This window comes from Bos mutus, chromosome 2 (assembly GCF_027580195.1).
Source record: "Bos mutus isolate GX-2022 chromosome 2, NWIPB_WYAK_1.1, whole genome shotgun sequence".
Taxonomy (NCBI): domain Eukaryota; kingdom Metazoa; phylum Chordata; class Mammalia; order Artiodactyla; family Bovidae; genus Bos; species Bos mutus.
Window position 1 is genome coordinate 131729657 of NC_091618.1, and position 19693 is coordinate 131749349.

At 36.8% G+C, this 19693-nt stretch overlaps 1 protein-coding gene across 2 annotated transcripts in view; it reads left to right on the forward strand.

The window, feature by feature from the left end:
- The window catches only part of UGGT1 (UDP-glucose glycoprotein glucosyltransferase 1), a 110795-nt gene that overhangs the window by 10691 nt on the left and 80411 nt on the right, over positions 1-19693 (forward strand). For both annotated transcript variants that reach the window (XM_005909980.2, XM_070359948.1), the window contains exons 4-13: positions 1570-1700; positions 5594-5706; positions 7327-7501; positions 8841-8937; positions 9790-9868; positions 11827-11927; positions 12602-12701; positions 13983-14043; positions 18211-18302; positions 19490-19640. In XM_005909980.2, coding sequence (XP_005910042.1) covers positions 1570-1700; positions 5594-5706; positions 7327-7501; positions 8841-8937; positions 9790-9868; positions 11827-11927; positions 12602-12701; positions 13983-14043; positions 18211-18302; positions 19490-19640 — 1100 coding nt within the window. The remainder of the gene's footprint in view (positions 1-1569; positions 1701-5593; positions 5707-7326; positions 7502-8840; positions 8938-9789; positions 9869-11826; positions 11928-12601; positions 12702-13982; positions 14044-18210; positions 18303-19489; positions 19641-19693) is intronic.

Below are 19693 nucleotides of genomic sequence, written 5' to 3' on the forward strand. Positions count from 1 at the left end.
AGGTCTCCTGGAGAAGGAAATGGCAATCCACTCCAGTATTCTTGCTTGGAAAATCCCATGGACGGAGGAGCCTGGTAGGCTACAGTCCATGGGGTCACAAAGAGTCAGACACGACTGAGTGACTTCACAAAACATTTTAAGCCATTTCTTTCTGATCTCTTTTTCTACTTTGAAGGTGCTAATGTCATACAGAACCTTTTACATTTTGCTTTTTAAAATGTTAAATATTTTTCTTGAATTTTTCAAAAATATATAATAGTTTAAAAGTCAAAGCTTCACATACCTGAAACTATCGTAATATTGTTAATCAACTATACTTCATTATAAAGTAAAATTTTAGAAGAAAAACCAAAGCCATATAAAAGGCTGTACACAGAAAAATCTTGTTCCTTCTGTTTCTCTTGGCTTTTTAATAACTATTTAAAATTAATTTGTTTAGCCTTCAGTATTTTTTTCATTCTTCTTCTTTTTTTTTTTTTTTACAACTATTGAGTTGACCAAAAATTTGTTCAGGTTTTTCCATTCTATTTTACAGAAAAACCTGAATAAACTTTTTGGCCAATCCAATACATAAGTATGTATTCTTATTTCTTATTCTTTCTAACAGTACGAAAAAATAGTGTACTAAATATATTGTTTTGTACCTTGTGATTTTCATTTAATATATCCTTGGGATTTTTTTATACTGCTACATGTATTTTTCCCCCAGATAATTTGTTTCAATGCCTCTCCCCAAACCATAGTTTCATTAGCATCTTTTAATATCTTGTACTTCCTCATTACATTGCTCAGTCTTGTTGGGTTATTTGAATAGATAACATGTGCCAGGGGACACAAAGACACATCATAGTTTCTGTGTGCAGGGGCTCAAAGACTATTGCGGGGGGGTAGTTAGTGATTAAGTAAACGAGTGAACAATATGCTAAGTGAGAGAGGTGAGCAAAGAAGAGAGGAACATGATTGATTGAGGTGTGGGAGTAGGGGCTGGGAATGCCTCCGTGGGATAGGTGCTCTCATAAACTGAGTTCTTCCTGAGGAAGAAGGTGGGAGTTAGTCATCCAGGTAAGTGGGAAAATCTCAGTCCAGGGAGAGGGAATAGTGAAGAAAGGATTGAAGATTGAAGAGAGGAAGAGTCCAATTGCACAGCATACTCTAAATAATTCTAAGCATTTGACAACAGCTCAAGACAGTATGCTTTGCTTCCCTGGTGGCTCAGGAGGTTAAAGAGTTCCCCTGCAGTGTAGTAGACCCGAGTTTGATCCCTGGGTCGGAAAGATTCCCTGGAGAAGGGGATGGTTACCCACTCCAGTATTCTTGCCTGGAGAATTCCATGGATAGAGGAACCTCAAGGACTGCAGTCCATGGGGTTGCAAAAGAGTCAGACAGGACTGAGCAACTAACACTTTCACTTTGCAAGACAGTATAGTGGTAACATTTTGCAATTATTTGCTTTTGTAAACATTTTGCAAACATTTGCTTTTGTAACACATAGCTTTATACTTTATGAGCTACCTTATTTGGATACCTGTAGTTATATAGAACTATTTTGGTTGATATTCTTCCTGACAGGTACTGATTACTCCTATTATCATGCAATATTGAAAGCTGCATTTCAGTTTCTGTCACCACTACAGCAGAATCTGTTGAAATTTTGTCTGTCTCTTCGCTCCTACTCAGCTACAATACAAGCCTTCCAGCAGGTGAGTTCAGTGCTTCCCTGTGACAGTACTTTTTTTAGGGGTTGTATAACATGATTGGATATATTGCAGCTGTCCTGTCATTGTGTTACAGCACTGTACCTTTTCTACCTGAAATTTTCTAGAATTTATGATTTGTTTGTAAATAATGAGCAAAACTGATTATGTTCAACCTTCAAATAACATATAAAAAAGGTCCATCTAGTCAAGGCTATGGTTTTCCCAGTGGTCATGTATGGATGTGAGAGTTGGACTATAAAGAAAGCTGAGCGCCGAGGAATTGATGCTTTTGAACTGTGGGGTTGGAGAAGACTCTTGAGAGTTCCTTGGACAGCACGGAGATCCAACCAGTCTATCCTAAAGGAGATCAGTCCTGGTTGTTCATTGGAAGGACTGATGTTGAAGCTGAAACTCCAATACTTTGGCCACCTGATGTAAAGAGCTGACTCATTTGAAACGACCCTGATGCTGGGAAAGATTGAGGGCAGGAGGAGAAGGGGACGACAGAGGATGAGATGGTTGGATGGCATCACCGACTCGATGGATATGAGTTTGGGTGGATTCCAGGAGTTGGTGATGGACAGGGAGGCCTGGCGTGCTGCGGTTCATGGGGTCGCAAAGAGTCGGACACGACTGAGTGACTGAACTGAACTGAACTGAATGTGCACTTATTGTCATTTAAGGAAAAAAAAATGCCTGTGCAAAAACCCTGAAACTACAGACTTCATTTATATAGCACAGCTGAAGAGAGAGATACAGTTTTGCTAAACCAGTTAACCCCGAAGGTGATCACAGTCTGTAGATCACAGGAGAACAGCAGATAGGAAATTTGAAGAAATATTACAGGGCTATAGTCAGGAAAAGCTAGAATGTGAAAGACTTTATGGCAAAATGATCTGATTTTATCAACAAATACATTGAAAAGAAAAGAGGGAAGGAGGAATTTCAAGAGAAACTTAAAAATGTGTCACCTTAATGTAATGTGTGGATCTTACTGGATTTTGAGTTGAACAAACTTGTAAAAAAAATAGAGAGCAAGAGAATCAAAGCTGTTTGTACACTGGTTGTATGTTTGATATAAAAGAAATGCTAATTTTAAAACCATTTTTTAATTCTGAAGTGAAACTGGTATAGACAGCAACTCACAAGAAATGTATAGTGTGATGCATTATGATGAAGGGAACACTTTGGTGATTTTCACCCAGGTCAAGAAATTGAACTTGGCTTGGCACCATGGAAGCCCTGCATGTGCTGTGTGCCCACCACAGCTGACTTTTGCCCTTCAAAAGGAGTCTCTTTCTTCTTTTGGAATCATTTGCTGTTTTCTTTTAAAAAAAACCATTTCATTGCCCAAGAGTGCCTCTCCATACAATAGTTTAGTTTTCTCGTTTTTTTTACAAATTTATTAATTTTTGGCGGGAGTGTGTTCTCTTAGTTTATAGGTCTCCCTCCGTCCCTTTCTTTTCTGTTGAGTAACTTACGCAGTTTGCCCTGTACATTTCTTTTTGGCCACACCAGGTGGCTTACAGGGGATCTTTGTTCCCCAACCAGGGATTGTACCTGGGCCCTAGCAGTGAAACTGTTGAGTCCTAACCACTGGATTCCCATGGAATTCCCAGTATATTGTTATCACTGCAGAATTTTTCTTGTAAGGCTAAGAGTGTTATTCTGTTCTTTCCCCTCCTCTTTTCTTAAAGCAGCTCTGTATGGCATTTGACACTGAGACTTTCTCTGCTCAATTTCATGTGAAATTTGTTTTCTTTAACTTCCCTGGTTCCCTATCCTGTTGATTTTATGTTTTGTTAAAATATGGTGACTTTAAGAAAAAGGTAGCTTGCTTTTTGAAATTTCCTGACTCTGTTCCCTTCTTCAGATTTTATTTGGACTTTTTCTTTTATTGTCTATTTCTGTCCTACTCAAGTATTATTCTGCCCTCAAAAGTTTCTCCTTTGCGTGGAGCCCTTCCCTGGAAGGGAGTCCTAGCTTGTGAGTTCCACATTCTCAGAGGTCAGACTGCCGTGTGCTTACCTAATATTAGGCTGAACAAAACCAGTTGGTCCATCATACTTGGCCATACATCATCTCAGATTCTGGGGTTTTCTTATTCTCAGAATCATTAGAATCTCTGCAGTTTCCCTCTGCTTCCATGACCTCTGATAACTGCAGGTCTTTTTGCATTTTATGTCATGGAGATTTCCTTCCCCCTGGTTTTGTCATAGTTGTGGTCCATTGGTTTCTGTTTTTATTTTTGCTCTAATGAGGGCATTTGAGAAGACAGAAAAACTATGCTGCCAATGGCCATCAACATGGAACTGTGTGACTTTTTTTTTTTAGTTGTTTATTTTAAAGCTTGAGATTTTATTTGTTTATTTATTTTTAGTTTTGGCTGTGGTGGGTCTTCCTTGCTGCATGACAGCTTTCTCTAGTTGTGGCAAGCAGGGGCTACTGTTAGCTGCGGAGCCTGGGCTTCTCACTACAGTGGCCTCTTTTGTGGAGCACGGCCTCTAGGGTGCGTGGGCTAAAGTAGTTGCGGCTCACGGGCTCTAGAGCACTGGATGAGTAGTTGTGGTGCCTGGGCTTAGTTGCTCCGTGGCATGTGGGATTGTCCTGGACCAGGGATTGAACTGGTGTCCCTTGCATTGCAAGGCAGATTCTTAACCACTGGACCACCAGAGAAACCCTGGATTACTTGTTAAAAGTGATAATGGTGGTATGTTTTTAAAAGAAGTCTCTGTGTTTTGGGAGTTCCTTGATGGTCTAGAGGTTAGGTCTTTGGGCTTTCACTGCCATGGCCCAGGTTTAATCTCTGTTACGTGAACTGAGATTCTGCAAGCCACGTGGTGTGGCCAAAAAAACTAAATGAATAATTTTTATGTTTTATTGAAAGATACTGAAACATGCATGAAATGTTATTTGGAGTGCATATCAAAATGATCCAATAAAGTGTGGTAGGAAAATGGAGGAAATAAGATTTGGCCATAAATTGATAATTACCGAAATACTCATCATGGGTACATGGGATTTTATTGTACTATTCTTTCTTTTTATAAATAGAAGTTTGGAAGTTTTGTAGTAACTTAAAAAAGAGACAAAGAATGTAATGAAAAGTTTTAATGTTAATTTTTCATAGCAAGCTTTCCATTTTCTTCCCCTCTTTTCTTAATTATTTGTATTCCAGCCATAGAAAAGAACATTTAGTATGAATATATTACATAAATGACATCAGTGCGTATAGCAGTGCTTGTCATCATGTCTTTTCTTTTTCCTTTCTTTACACTCGTGCATGTCGGTGAGCCTCTCATTAAGGTTGCGGGTGGACTTGCGTTGTCATGCCTGGGCGTTAGTACATTTTCCTCTGAACATACCCCGTAACTCATTCAGCCTTTCTTTTAAATATCTTACTGCGCTCCTTGCGTGATTTTGCCTTTCCATATATACTCTTCTTTTCGGTCCTGTTGGTTTTTTAGATGCAGTGTCATTCTTCCTGTTTCAGGGAGGGGCTTTGCATTAATCTGCATATTACACTCAAGACTGCATTGTTGCACTTTGACACCTACGGCTGCCATTTGTAAGCTTAGTTTTCTGCAAGGTACATATTCTATTCCCTGGATAGCTTTTGATGTCTTCTAAGATAGATTTTTAAAGTTCTGTTTTCGGAATAATAATAACATCTACTTCATGGAGTGATACTGGGAGGAGCTAGGTGAACTGGTGAAATAAGGAAGGTAGTGAAGCAGAGAGCTCTTACTCCTGTCACGTAATGAATGTTCAGTAGGTGTTGCCTTTGTTTTCACTGATGTCTTATTATCATTTTATTACCTATTTAGAATATTTATTTTTTCTCTTGTCTTTGGTTAGAAATTATTTTTAAAAATGTCTTGTATCTTAAATGACAGATAGCAGCTGATGAACCGCCACCAGAAGGATGTAATTCATTTTTTTCAGTGCATGGAAAGAAGACTTGTGATTTTGATACCCTTGAGACTCTTCTGCTAACAGCCTCTGAAAGGTACATCTGTGTTTATTTAAGTGTCATGCATTCATTGTGCTTTCTTCTGATTTTTCTTCTGGGTTTTGTAGTTCGTAAATATAGTGGTTTAGAATATGGATTCTGGAACCAGACTGACTAGATTTAAATCCCAACTCCATCACTTAAGATAGTTTTGCCTACTTAAGCAAATTATATAACCTTTCTTTCCTCATCTTGTTTTGAAATAGAGATAATAAGAGAACTTTACTATTATTTAGTAATGACTATATCAAAGAGCTTACATAGGCTTTTTCATCAGCTTAGTAAAGAATATTCTGTGTATTTAAACCAGTACCTGGAGTAATGATATTAATGGTAATGATCTCTAGGGATAATATTACTTTCAGACAAAGGAGATTATTTAAGATAATTGCAAGCTTAGTTTGAATATTAAGTTGGTAATGGCTGACTTTTTTACTTAAAGGTAGGTTTCCTGTGATGGACAAATAATAGGTCCTTCTTGCTATCTGGCTAGGGCAGTAACCCCTCTGTATATCCTCTCATACTTTTGTAAATAGGATAATAGCGATCTGTCTCTTTGATGTTGCTCTGTGCCAGAAGTGCCAAGGGTGTTTTAGGTGAGGAAATTCTTCTTTAGTGAAATTACCTACTCAGCATCTGTCCTGTGCCCACCAGATGACATGAGTGCTTTTCCTCAGGGTGATAACCAGAAACAGTGAGCAGCATTCAGCCATCTCAGTGGGGAGGTGTGCACTTTTGAAATTGGCTGCATGGCACAGTGCTGTTCACTGGGGAAAGCAAGTTGACTGACTTGAAAAATTCTGTGTTTCATTTGTTAGAATAATGCACACCTTTATAAAGAAAAGAGTGATAATGTTTCCTCTTCTGAGATGTGGTAACTTTTTAATGGATTGGCATATATCCTCTTATACTTTTTTCCTGTGGTTATACATTTATGCAGGTAGGTGGGTTTATTTTTATAAGAGGCATCTTCCACTTAGTACATGTAAGTGTACCTCCTTGAGAGGGGTTGGTCGGTCATAACGTCTGTGCATTATGATCTGTTAATACCTTGATGCCATTCTTAAAGGAGTTTTCTTGAGGGCAGAGTTTCAAAATTTATGACGAAAACCTAAATAAATGTTAGATCCAGTAGTAGGATGATCATAATGGTAAAAATGATAGAGAAGGGAGATGCTGTGATGGGGCAGTTATATGCTTAAAATAATCCCCGCTCTTTTGCATTACTCACACTTAGGTTTTCAGATAAAAAGATAATTATATGCTATTTATATAGTAGAATAATTTACTAAAGTTTTAGTACTATGAGGTCTGGATATGTATTTGTTTCCTGGCTCCCCCCTCCTGTAGGAATTGATAACAATTTCTAGTCAAAGTCTACATTTTATAATTTATATAATTTACATTTGTTATTTTTAATTATGGACCAATAAGACTTACACCTGACAGTATTCTTACTAACTAAAAGCTATTTAAGATTGTGATACTCAATTTTCTATTAAGATGCGTATAATCTTTACTTAAATTATCCTTGCTGTAGCTTCATTTTGTACTGTTTTTAACGTTTAAAAACTTTTTTAAAGTTAACAGTCTTAAGCTTTTAATATTTATTTTCAGACCAAAACCTTTATTGTTCAAAGGAGATCACAGATACCCCTCATCTAATCCTGAAAGCTCAGTGGTTATTTTCTACTCTGAGATTGGCTCTGAGGAGTTTTATGCTTTCCACCGACAACTTATTTCAAAAAGCAATGCAGGCAAAATAAATTACATATTCAGACATTATGTATCAGTAAGTATTGACTTGTTTTATAACTGTTTTAAATGTTAATTTGCCCATGAAAACCTTAGCCCTTAAGCTAATAATTTTCCCCTTTATAAAATGACTTGAACTACTTCTTTGGAAACTGTGGTACTTTCATCAGATCTGTTATTTATACTTTGCTTGCCTTACTGAAGAAGTATAAATAATTATGCTTTAAAAATGACTATATAAAGTTATGCTTTAAAATTTTAAAATAAAATTATGCTTTAAAAATAGCTTCCCAGGTGGTTCAGTGCTAAAGAATCCGTTTGCCAAGCAGGAGATGCAGGTTTGATCCCTGGATCAGGAAGATCCCCCGGAGAAGCAAATGGCAACCCACTCCAGTATTCTTGCCTGGAAAATCCTATGGGCAGAGAAGCCTGGTGGGCTACAGTCCACGGGGTCACAAAGAGTCAGACACAACTTAGCAATTAAACAACACCAGTATAAAATTTACATTCTATTTCAAAATGAACCATGCAAATTATATTTAATTTCATCCAGATTTAATATGGGCATCATACCATGAAACTGATTCTTGAATTCAGCTCCTTTCTAAACCCTTTTTTTTCCTCCTTTTGGAATTTTTCATTTGATAGAAGGAGGAGAATGTCTAAAGAGATAAAATCTAGCTGAATGGGTTTGAAATTAAGGTTTTCAAACTTTGTGTAGCTTTTAGCATTTAAAATATTTATATGTAAAGATCATTAGCCTTTAAAGTCTCTTTGTCATATTGAGCTCAGTAAATACTGTTAAGTACATGTGGAATAAAAATTTTAAAGGAAAACTTACATGAGCAGAAGCAGATTTGTCAGTATCCAGTTTTTGACCCTGTCCCACTATGCTCTATTGCTGGTATTAAAAGGCCATCCTCATTTAGGATGATGGTAAGCCTGTGACATTTGGTCAGCCCAAACCCTACCTGAAGACATTTAAATTCATTAAAAAATGTACACACACATTTACACACATGGTCTCAACAAAGCACTTCAAGGTTTGAAACCTTACCAGTTTTCAACCCTATGTAGGTACAGAACTTCTTTGTTATTTTCTCCATTTCTTCGTATGGTTTGGTGACCATTATCGCTTTCCACTATGCCTTCATCCAGTTTTGTTTCTCCCTTGGAATTTCGGTTCTCACACTTGTGGCGGGATCCACAATCTAAGGATTCCCATAGAAGTTAAAGCGTATCATGAGTGCCTAATCCTAGGTGATGACTGCATGACATTAATGTGGTTGCACTCTGTATGCCATGGTGCATTAACAGCTAGGTGGTCATGATGGTGTGGGAGCTCGGTGGTGATGGAATGCTTGCTCTGTCTGCAGAACCCCAGGAAGGAGCCTGTTTACCTCTCTGGCTACGGTGTGGAGTTGGCCATTAAGAGCACCGAGTACAAGGCCAAGGATGATACTCAGGTGAAAGGTGAATTTGTAAATTAAGACCAACGCGTTTTCTTTAGATACAACAAGTTAAAGGGGAATTTTTTTCTTTAATGAAAAAGAATACATTTAGGAGAATGATGAAGCTGTGTTTAAATCTTGGTTCTGTTATATTCGAGTTGGGTGACAAATTCTGTAGGTCCTAATTTTTTACTCTGTAGAGCGTGGTTAATGATATATGCCTTTTTAAGTATTTGTAAGGAGAAAATAAGATGTATAGGTAAAAAAATTTTACAAAGTTTTTGATAAAATAAAGTTCAGTAAGTAGTAGCTACTGTTATTGATAATAAGTAGCTCACAAATAGTAATTAACTTGTGATCCAATATGAAATCTTAAACTATTATGTAATTAACAGTTTAATTTTTTGTTGTTGTTATTTTCTGACTTGAAACAGTTTGTTATGGCTACTTCTTGTTGTAATATGCTAGGGTTTTGAATTTCAGCAAGGTTTATGTGTACTCTTTTTATGTCTTTTGCTTTATTTTAAAGGTAAAAATGATTGATTTTGGTACATGGAAGGTAGCCTAGTACTTCATCATTTTGTTCTCAATAATTATATCTAGGATTAAGTTGCCTAGTTACAAATTCCTCAGAATTTTGATATTGAAATACCTGTTATTCTTAATTTTGAGGTATTTAAATGTAAAAATTTCAAAGTTCAAGGAAAAATACATTCTTACTTTATCCAGGAACACAGGATATATCAAAAACACATTTATAAATGCTATTTTAGTTTCAGGTATTTTAAAATGTTTTCTTATATTTTTCAAATTTTATGAAGTTATTATTTTTATATTCTGAATGATTAGACATGTAATTGCTGTGCTTTTGTAGGAACTGAAGTTAACACCACAGTGATTGGTGAAAGTGATCCTATTGATGAAGTTCAAGGGTTTCTCTTTGGAAAGTTAAGGTATGTATATTCTTTTAACTCTTTAGGCTTAACATTGTAAGTATCATCTTTCTCATTACTATATCTCCTGTTTCTCAAGAGTACTTTACATATGTATTCTGATATGAGAAGATGACCATTTAGTTTCTAGTATGTTTATGATTTTTAGTAATTCTGAAGCACATTATTCTTACATGATACTATGACTGCCTCCTATGGCTTAAGTTGATTTCCCTTTTTGGACCTTGTAGTTGACGGTATTAAAGTTACATTCCACTTTTTGATTCACATAGTAGGAGAAATCTAATAATTTTATGTAATCTTTTCCTGAGAAAATCAAGTGTATTTTAACTTAAAGAGGTTATAGCTATTTTTTTTTTGCTTGTTTTTTGTCTCTTTAAAAAAAATTATTGAAGTATAGTTGATTTACAATGTTGTGTTTATAGCTATTTACTTATGCTCAGCATAGCTTGAAAAATTGCAAAAGAGTTATAATAGGTATGGAGGATTTTATATGTTCAGTTGAAATACATTTTATTGCAATTTGATTTATATGAAAGAAGATAGAAAATGGCTTTTTGAAGAAAATTTCATTAACTTTTTTTTTTCATTAACCGTTTTATGAAAGCATCTTAGAATTTTTTACCTGAAAAATCTTCTTAGCTCTTATTTTAAATGTTGTAGCTATTTCTGATATGACTTCTCATTGTTCTGAGCCCTGAATTCTGCTCAGGGCTCAGGGAAATCTTAATTAGGACATCTATGGTGTGCTTTTTAAAAAAATAGAAATAGTATATGTAGATGTAGTTTCATACACTTTAGCTTTAACATTTGGTTGAGTAAAATGGTGTAACTAAAGTTTAGCAGAGATGATTTCGTGTTGAGTGACTGCACAGACTGAGTTCATCCTGTGCGTATGTACGTTTCTTTGTGCTGAACGCCAATTATGGCCTCATTAGTATGCAGTCAGGGTCCATTTTTATTGCATCCAGATTTCCATAATTCCTTTTCATAGTCACGTTTTATGTTTGTTTTTTGGATAGCATTATGATTTCATGTATTTACAGCACAGTATTGTGTAGAATATTGAAGACATTTTCCTTTATGGACATTCAGAATAGTTATTTAGCTATTTAAAGTAATTGACCCATTTTAAGACACTTCTATCATGAAGAAAAGTTTGTAATAACTCGAATGTATTGGTTGGATGGTGAGTGATCTGAGTAAATGTTTTACTTTTGGCATGTTGTATTTAATGAATTTTGAGTTATAATATTTAAAAACAATTAGTCTATTCCATCTGTGTTTCTAATCTAAATGATGTATGTCTGACTTTGAAAATTTGTTTTACTAACTTTAAATAGAATGCACTATATTTTGAGATAGAACTAAGAAAAATCCAATTATTTTGGAAAGCTTGAATTATATTCACGTGAGTAAAGGATTTACAGGCAGGTATTGAAAGAAATTCATTTTGGGACCGGCAGCAAGGTATTTCCAGTTTTATTTTGAGAAATTAAAAAGATTCAGGAAAGGAGAATAATATACCCACGTACTCACCACTCAAAATTGATTGTTGCTATCATACTTGCTTTTCTGTATGAAAAAACTGTGAATTGAGTTTTTTTCCCTTCAACATAATGCCTTCTTTTCCTTAAAGAAAGAAAAGAAGAAACAAGTTGAGTAAAACACAGTGAATAGCGTTGAGGTCCTCTCTCTTCCATACTCTCAGTCCCACTCCTCTCCATCCCCTCAGAGAGAAGCACTATTGTAGGGATGCATTTTTAAAACTGTTAGTTTTTAAATGAACTTACTGATTTTTTTTAAGAAAAGTAGTTATACTTTAATATTTTTCCTATATTGTAGGATTTTTTCTATTACGTAGAGGGAAAAGTCGTGAAGATAAATTTGAGGTCAACTTCTAAATGCTTTGGGAAAGAAAAGACACATGAAAGGAATTGATTTTGTGTTTCTTTCAGAGACCTGCACCCTGACCTGAAGGGACAGTTGAAAGAACTCAGAAAGCATCTCGTTGAGAGCACCAATGAAATGGCACCTTTAAAAGTCTGGCAGTTGCAAGGTAATAAAAATGTAGAAGAATCGTTCTAAATTTTACGGTGTTAAAAAAGTTAGAATTTGTATTTGTTCATATTTATTCACAGATTTTAAGGGTTGTGTGATTTATTATGATTTATCAGAAATGGAAGGAAGTCCTTTTGTAGACAGATAACACTTAGCAGAATAATATATATGTATGGAAGAGTACCAGATCTTTCTGTCTTTGCCCAGATGTGTTAGTTTGTAAAACTAGAAACAAGCTTGTCAGAATCTTTGTGTTTCTATATGTACACATTTATTAAACAGTTGGATGCTTGAAGGCATCTCAGTATGGCAGGATGTGCTCTTGGTCCAAAGAACTGTATGTCAAAGTTTTTTCCCCAAGATAATTTACTAAAATCTTTTGCTATACTTTGTGATATGTTGTAAATTCAGAAGAAGGAAAAGGATTTGGGATGGATTAATCCTGTGCTGAATGTGTTTGTATGTACCCTAGTGTTTATGCCGGCAGATTGAGGAACAGCTACAGTAAACACTCTAGGGGCCTGTGAATTGAGTAAAACCTGGACATGCTCTGAAATGGTGGCATTCTAAGGCATTCTTAATTACCAAGAAAATAATGGGAAATCAATGTTTTTTCCTATTTCTCATTGTGTTAGATTAATACACTTCAACTTCTGTTTGACGTTGTTGCAGATCTAAGTTTTCAGACTGCTGCACGGATCTTGGCTGCACCTGTTGAGTTAGCTCTCGTGATGATGAAGGATCTCAGTCAAAACTTTCCCACCAAAGCCAGGTAACACAGAGTAATACAGTTTTGAGGCAGTCTTCTTTTTAACACACGTCTAATTATGTCCATGCTTACGCCATGTTGAAGCCACTAAATTATGAAAATGCTTAGAAAATTAAAGTTCTGTTGCTACTAGTGCTGTACTACTAATGGTACCATCTTTTCAGGAAGGCACCCTTGCATTGTGTGGTTGAGGAGAGTAACTGCAAATAATCACGTTCCTCAGCAATAAAACAGAAGTAACAGTACCTGCCTTTGAGGATTAGATGAGTTAACAAAATTTAACGTATGTAGACGTAACTAATCTAGGGTCTGGTGTGGACTCTAGTGCTTTTCTTCCTAAACGGTTTCATATATATCGTTTTAATCAGTCTTGATGAAGGAAATGAATTATAGAGGCTGACTGATAAAGGTTTGCCAGTCACTGATATAGTGACTGATTAAGGTTTTGAATGCAGCTTTTCTGCATTGCTTTCAGTTGTATAAAGGTCCTCTACTTCTCATAAATATGAGGCAAACTTGTTTTAAAAGCCACATTTTCAGAAACTTAAATGATTGTCAGTCCTTTACTTGAGTAATTGAATGAGGTATTTTAACTGAAATGCTTTTGTAAATAAATTTGTTTACTTGTTTAGTCTTGGAAAACACTTAGGACTTAAAAATCATGTAGTACATCCTTATTTAGTCGTGTGTGCTGTTGACATGTGTGTGCGAAGTCGCTTCAGTTGTGTCCGATTCTTTGTGACCTTGTGGACTGTAGCCCACCAGGCTTCTCTGTCCATGGGGATTTTCCAGGCAAGAATACTGGAGTGGGTTGCCACGCCCTCCTCCAAGGGATCGAACCTGATCTCTTATGTATCCTGTATTAGGGTGGGTTCTTTACTACTAGCGGCACCTGGGAAGCCCTGTTGAAGACATACATATGCTTAAAAAGGTTGAGGAGTCTGTAGCCTTAACTTATTTAACATTATCCTTTTATTCTATGAGCTGTAGAGATGATGTATAGGAATAGAGTTGCATATATTTAACTAAGTTCCTGGAAATAACTGCACTTCCATTAAAATCAGCTATTACTATTACTTTCCTTTGGTTTTCTATCTTATGATAATGAACAAATATACACGTCTGAGAGGAGAAATTTATTTTATCAGTTGTAAAGGTTTAGAGTTTTTTCCATTTAGTTTTTTTTTTGTAATTTATTGAACAGTGTGTTGTTTCATATAGGGAAATTGAAGTCATGTATATCAAATACTAAACCAATCACTGATAATGTTTTTCTTTCCTTAGAGCAATAACAAAAACAGCTGTGACTTCAGAACTTAGAGCTGAAGTGGAAGAGAATCAGAAGGTACTAACCAATGGAAAATAGTAGCCTTTCTATTTTGTATTATATCTTTAAAGATGCACAAATGTGAGTTAAATCAGTGACGTTTAATGGTTTTACTGTTTTATTAAAGATGATATTTTGATTCATTTGTAGAATCTTTTTTATACTTTCCGTTTTTAATCACAGTTAAATATGAATATAACTCAAAGCATCAAATAATGTTATCAGTTTCTTTAGAAAAATAACATCCCCCCTAACATGTCCCACTCCCTGTGTATCCCCCTTCCCAGAAGCATCTGCTTTCAAATCCTGATTTGTTTTGATATTTATCTCCAGATTCTAGCAAGCTTAAATTGGTACTTTCTCATTTTCCAGTCTCATGTATTGGCTTCTGTTACAACGGTGAGGTTTAACTTTCTTTCACAGCGCTGCCTCTCCTCCCACTGTCTACCAGTACTTCATACTGGCACTGTCCCCATCTCTCTACTGTCCCTTTAGTTTTGTCTTGATTATATCGGTTTTGATCCGCTTCACTGTGGACTGGTGGTTCTTTGTGTCTAGTGTTGTGCTGTGCTTAGTCGCTCAGTAATGCTCGACTCTTTGCCACCCCATTGATTGTAGCCCACCAGGCTCCTCTCTCCATGGGGCTTCTTCAAGCAAGAATACTGGAGTGGGTTGCCATGCCCTCCTCTCTTTATGTCTAGTACATATCAATTATCCTGGGACCTTCCTTTAACCTCTTTTGTTGGATCTCCTATCTCTTGGATATCTATCCATGTCTTCTTTGATTTTGGTTTACTCCCTTATTTTGGTGCAGCAAATCATTCTTCATGAGAAGGGTTGTGTGTGAGGTAAATTCTAAGAAATCGGTTTTCCTTTTTTTTTTTTTTTTCTTGACCGTGCTGTGTTGCATGGATCTCAGTACCCTGACAAGGGATCGAACCCGCACCTCCTGCAATGAAAGGGCAGAGTCTTAACCACTGGACCGTCAGGGAAGTCCCTTCTGTTTCTGTTTTTATCAGGAGCTTGGCTGGGCATAGAATTCTAGGTTGGAAATTATTTAGAAGTTTGAAGGAATTTTGGTTTCCATTATGGCTTTTGAGAAGTCTGAAGCCTTTATATGCTGTTGTGTTTTTGTTTTTTTTGAATCATAGGATCTTTTCTTTGACCCTAGTAATCTGAAATTTCACAGTGATAATGCCAAGAAGGGCAATGCCAAAGAATGTTTAAACTATTGTAAAACTGCACTCATTTCACATGCTAGCAAGGTTATGATCAAAATCCTTCAAGCTAGGCTTCAGCAGTACATGAATTGATAACTTTCAGATGTACATGCTGGGTTTAGAAAAGGCAGAGGAACAAGAGATCAATTTGCTAACATTGTTTGATCATGGAGAAAGCAAGGGAATTCCAGAAAAACATCTGCTTTATTGGCTGCATTAAAGCCTTTGACTGTGTAGGTCACAAAAAACTGCAAAGTTCTTAGATGAGAATACCAGGTCACCTGACCTGTCTCCTGAGAAACCTGTATGCAGGTCAATAAGCAGCAGAACCAGATGTGCCACAACTGACTGGTTAAAAATTGGGAAAGGAGTACATATTGTCACCCGGCTTATTTAAGTTGTATGCAGAGTACACCATGGGAAACGCTGGGCTGGATGAATCCCAAGCTGGGAGTTAAGATTTCTGGGAGAAATATCAGGGTCCTTAGATAGGCAGATGGTACCAGTCTGATGGAAGAAAGTGAAGAGAAACTAAAGAGCCCCATGCAAAGGGTGAAAGAGGAGAGGGAAAAAGCTGGCTTGAAACTCAACATTCAAAAATCTAAGGTCATGGCATCAAGTCCCATCACTTCATGGCAAATAGAAGGGGGAAAACTGGAACAGTGACAGATTTTATTTTCTTGGACTCCAAAGTCACTGTGGATGGTGATTGCAGGCATGAAATTAAAAGATGCTTATTCCTTGGAAGGAAAGCTATAACAAACGTAGACAGCATATTCAAAAGCAGAAACATCACTTTGCCAACAAGGGTCCGTATAGTCAAAGCTATGGTTTTTCCAGTAGTCATGTACAGATGTGAGAGTTGGACCATAAAGAAGGCTGAGTGCTGAAGAATTGATGCTTTGGAACTGTGGTGCTAGAGAAGCCTCTTGAGAGTCCCTTGGACAGAAAGGAGATCAAACCAGTCCATCCTAAAGGAAATTAACCTTGAATAGTCATTGGAAGGACTGATGGTAAAGCTGAAGCTCCAGTACTTTGGCCCCCTAATGCAAAGGACATTGGAAAAGACCCTGATGCTGGGAAAGATTGAAGGCAAAAGGAGAAGAGGGTGGCAGAGGATGAGATGGTTAGATGACATCATTGACTCAATGAACATTATTCTGAGCAAACTCTGAAATAGTAGAGGATGGAGGAGCCTAATGTGCCGCAGTCCATGGAGGTGTAAAGAGTTGGACATGAATTAGCAACTGAACGACAACAACAATGCCTTTTAAAAAAGTCTGTACTTTTTAGTGGTTGGTGAACCCTTTAAATCTGGAAAATCATTTCCTTTAGTTTTGGGAAATTTTCTGGACTTATTTCTTTGCATTTGGTCTTTTTGGTTTCTCTTTTCTGTTTTTCTAGAACTCCTGTTTACTCTTAATATGTTATACCTTCTTGACTTGTTTGACCTAATTAAAAATCTTTTATTTCTTGTTTTCTAGTTCATTTGCTTTTATTTTTAAACTTTCTGGGATGGATTTTCAGACCATTTGTTGAGATTCTTTTCTTTAGTTGACAAATTTTTAATTTACAAGGGTTATTGGATTCTTCTTTTTATGGTGTTACTGTTCTGAAGATATCCGTGGTTCATGTGTGTGTTTTCTTTTCATAGTCTGTTTCCTTTTAAGTTGCCTTTCTGTTTGTCTTAGCCTCTTGTCTTAAATGTTGGAGGCTTTCCTGAGATACCTGGTGATCTCTCACTAACTGCTTGTATCGGAGAGCAAGGCAATAAAAAACCGATTGAAAGCCCTGAGAATGCAGCTCTGTGACTGTAGGCTAAGCTGATATGGCCATTTCTTAGGGCACTCCCGTGACAGATCTTTAAACTTTTTGTCTTAAGCTGGGTAGTCTCCAGAAAAGGATCTTCTCATCTTCTGCCTGGCAGGGTTGTTGAAGCCCAGTAGAGCAGAGCATTTGATAGCTTCCACTCGGTCACCTTTTTTCAGCATGGGATCCCCGCCCTCAGTTGTGTTTCATTTCTCATAGATCCCAGTCAGTCTTTCCCACAGTCACAGGGTGCTGTGTTCACAGCCTTGGAATGAGCAGATGTGGAGTTTTCCTTTCCCATGTAAAAATTTCTGATTCTCATTGATGGAGTTTTCTATTATCTACCCTTCTCTTGCTTATTATTTATCTTCTGAGGGCAAAGAAGCAAAAGCTGTGGCTTCTGCATTGTTTTGTCTTATGTTTTTCCCACACAGTGCTAGATCTTAGAGTTCATTTCTCTTGGTCCACTGACTGCGGGGTCATGAAGGGAGCTCAGTGGTCCCTGCTGCTCACTCCCAGCCCTGGGAGAGCTTAGGGATCCAAGTTCTGTCCCTAGCATCTGATTTGTTTCTTTCCTTCTCTATTGTGTGGTGTCTAATATACGATTAACAGTGCTGGTTTCCTTGGAGAGAAAGAATTGAATGGAAAAGATAGAAGTCAATAGAAGCTATGATACGGCATCAAAGCAGTGTTTCCGGTGGGTTAGGCAGTTCTGAAGGCTTCAGGGGCTGTGGGGTCGTGTGTGTTCCACCATGACTGTGAGCATCAGTTGGAGGGTCCCTTAAAGGCCAGGCCTTAGAGAGCGTGGGTGCATATAGGTGCCACCCTTAGCTCAGCGACTCAGTTTCTTGATATGCCTTAGTTTGGAGGTTTAAGGGAGGTATAGGGATTTGAAACCCTTTTGAATCAGATCCCTGGACTTCATCCAGAAGGCCAGCTGTTAGTGACTGCTGGCTCAACCTTGACTAGCATCACAGACAGGCAAGGGTATCAGAAAAGTAAATCTCAGCACTTGGCTTATTGAATACCCTCCCTACCCCAACATTGTAGGAAACACTGTAATAATCATTGTCAATATTTGTACATAAAGCCAGAAACGTGGAAATTTTTGTTAAACATTCTCTTCCTACTCCTTAATCAATTTTTCATATTTCAGTATTTCAAGGGAACTTTAGGGTTACAGCCTGGAGATTCAGCACTATTCATCAATGGACTTCATATTGATTTAGAGACACAAGATATATTCAGGTATGGATAAGTATTTTTCACTCTGATAAGTTTTCATAATGTGTGGCTCCTTGTGATATGTCCAGACTGTTGTTCCTCCTTGATGTGACATGCTGCAAAACCTGATGACTCATCAGCCCAGTGAGTGCGTTTAGGTAGTCCATATTCTGGCTGGGATGGGCAGAATGATACTTGGCCATTTTTTATCATAATGTACATCTGATACCTTGGACATTTAAGGTCCAAGTGTCTATTATTTGAATAGCTATCTTTTTGTTAAAATGTGGTTTAGGATTAAATTTCTCTAAATTGTCCCCATGAATTTTGGGGTGGATGGATGTGGAAGACAAGTGGAATTCTGATTTTTTCTTTGAAATTAAAAGTGACATAGTTGACACTGAGGCTTTATAATAGTGAAAACAAAAGCTATGGTTGGTTAATGCTTCAGAAGAAACAGCTTCCACAGTAAGATACTTTTCACATTAATTTAATTTAGCTTTTATGTCCACACACTGCTTTCAGACCTAGTAAAAAATTGGTAAAGAACACATTAAAAGCTGCCCTCATTTTTACTTCATATTAAAAAAACCTTTAATTTTCCATACTATTACAAACTGTGTACTAGCTTTTTGTAAACCGTTTTCAATAATGCAGAGATAAAGGAACTAAACAGTGAAGTCTTCATTTTGTTTCATCTTATTTAATCTTCCTTACCCTGCAAACCTTTTAAGTTGGATGTGAATTCCTCCAGACCTTTTTCTATGATCATATGTGTGTGGGCCTTTTGGGAATTGATACTGATATTGAAACACATATTATTTAGTGTATTTTTTGGTGTTACTAAATTATTTTCAGATAGTTATAGATTCATGTGCAATTATAAGAAATATCACAGGAAGATTACTTTAGTGTTTTTAAAAACATACAGTGTAAAATCCAGATTTAGGATTATTTCATCCTCAAATTGTGTGTGTGTGTAGTTAATCTCTACACAATGTATACATTGGTAAGTATAAATAAATATCAACCAAGAAGCAAGTCTTACCCACTCTGTTCTGCATATTTGGACAAAATGAACCAAGGGAAGAACCTCCTCTTTTGACTTCTCAACTACTGTGAAGGGGCATAGAGTTTGAACCGATGAATTTTTTCATGGTGAGAAATTTTTTTTAGGGCCCTTTTTCCTAAATACTGTTTTTTTCCCCCAGTCTGTTTGATATATTGAGGAATGAAGCTCGGGTGATGGAGGGTCTACATAGACTGGGAATAGAAGGCCTTTCTCTGCATAATGTCTTGAAACTGAATATACAGCCCTCTGAGGCCGACTATGGAGTAGACATCAGGAGCCCTGCTATTTCGGTAGGTATTCCGTGAGTGTCCAGGGGGTGATCTGGCCAATTATTTTATTATGG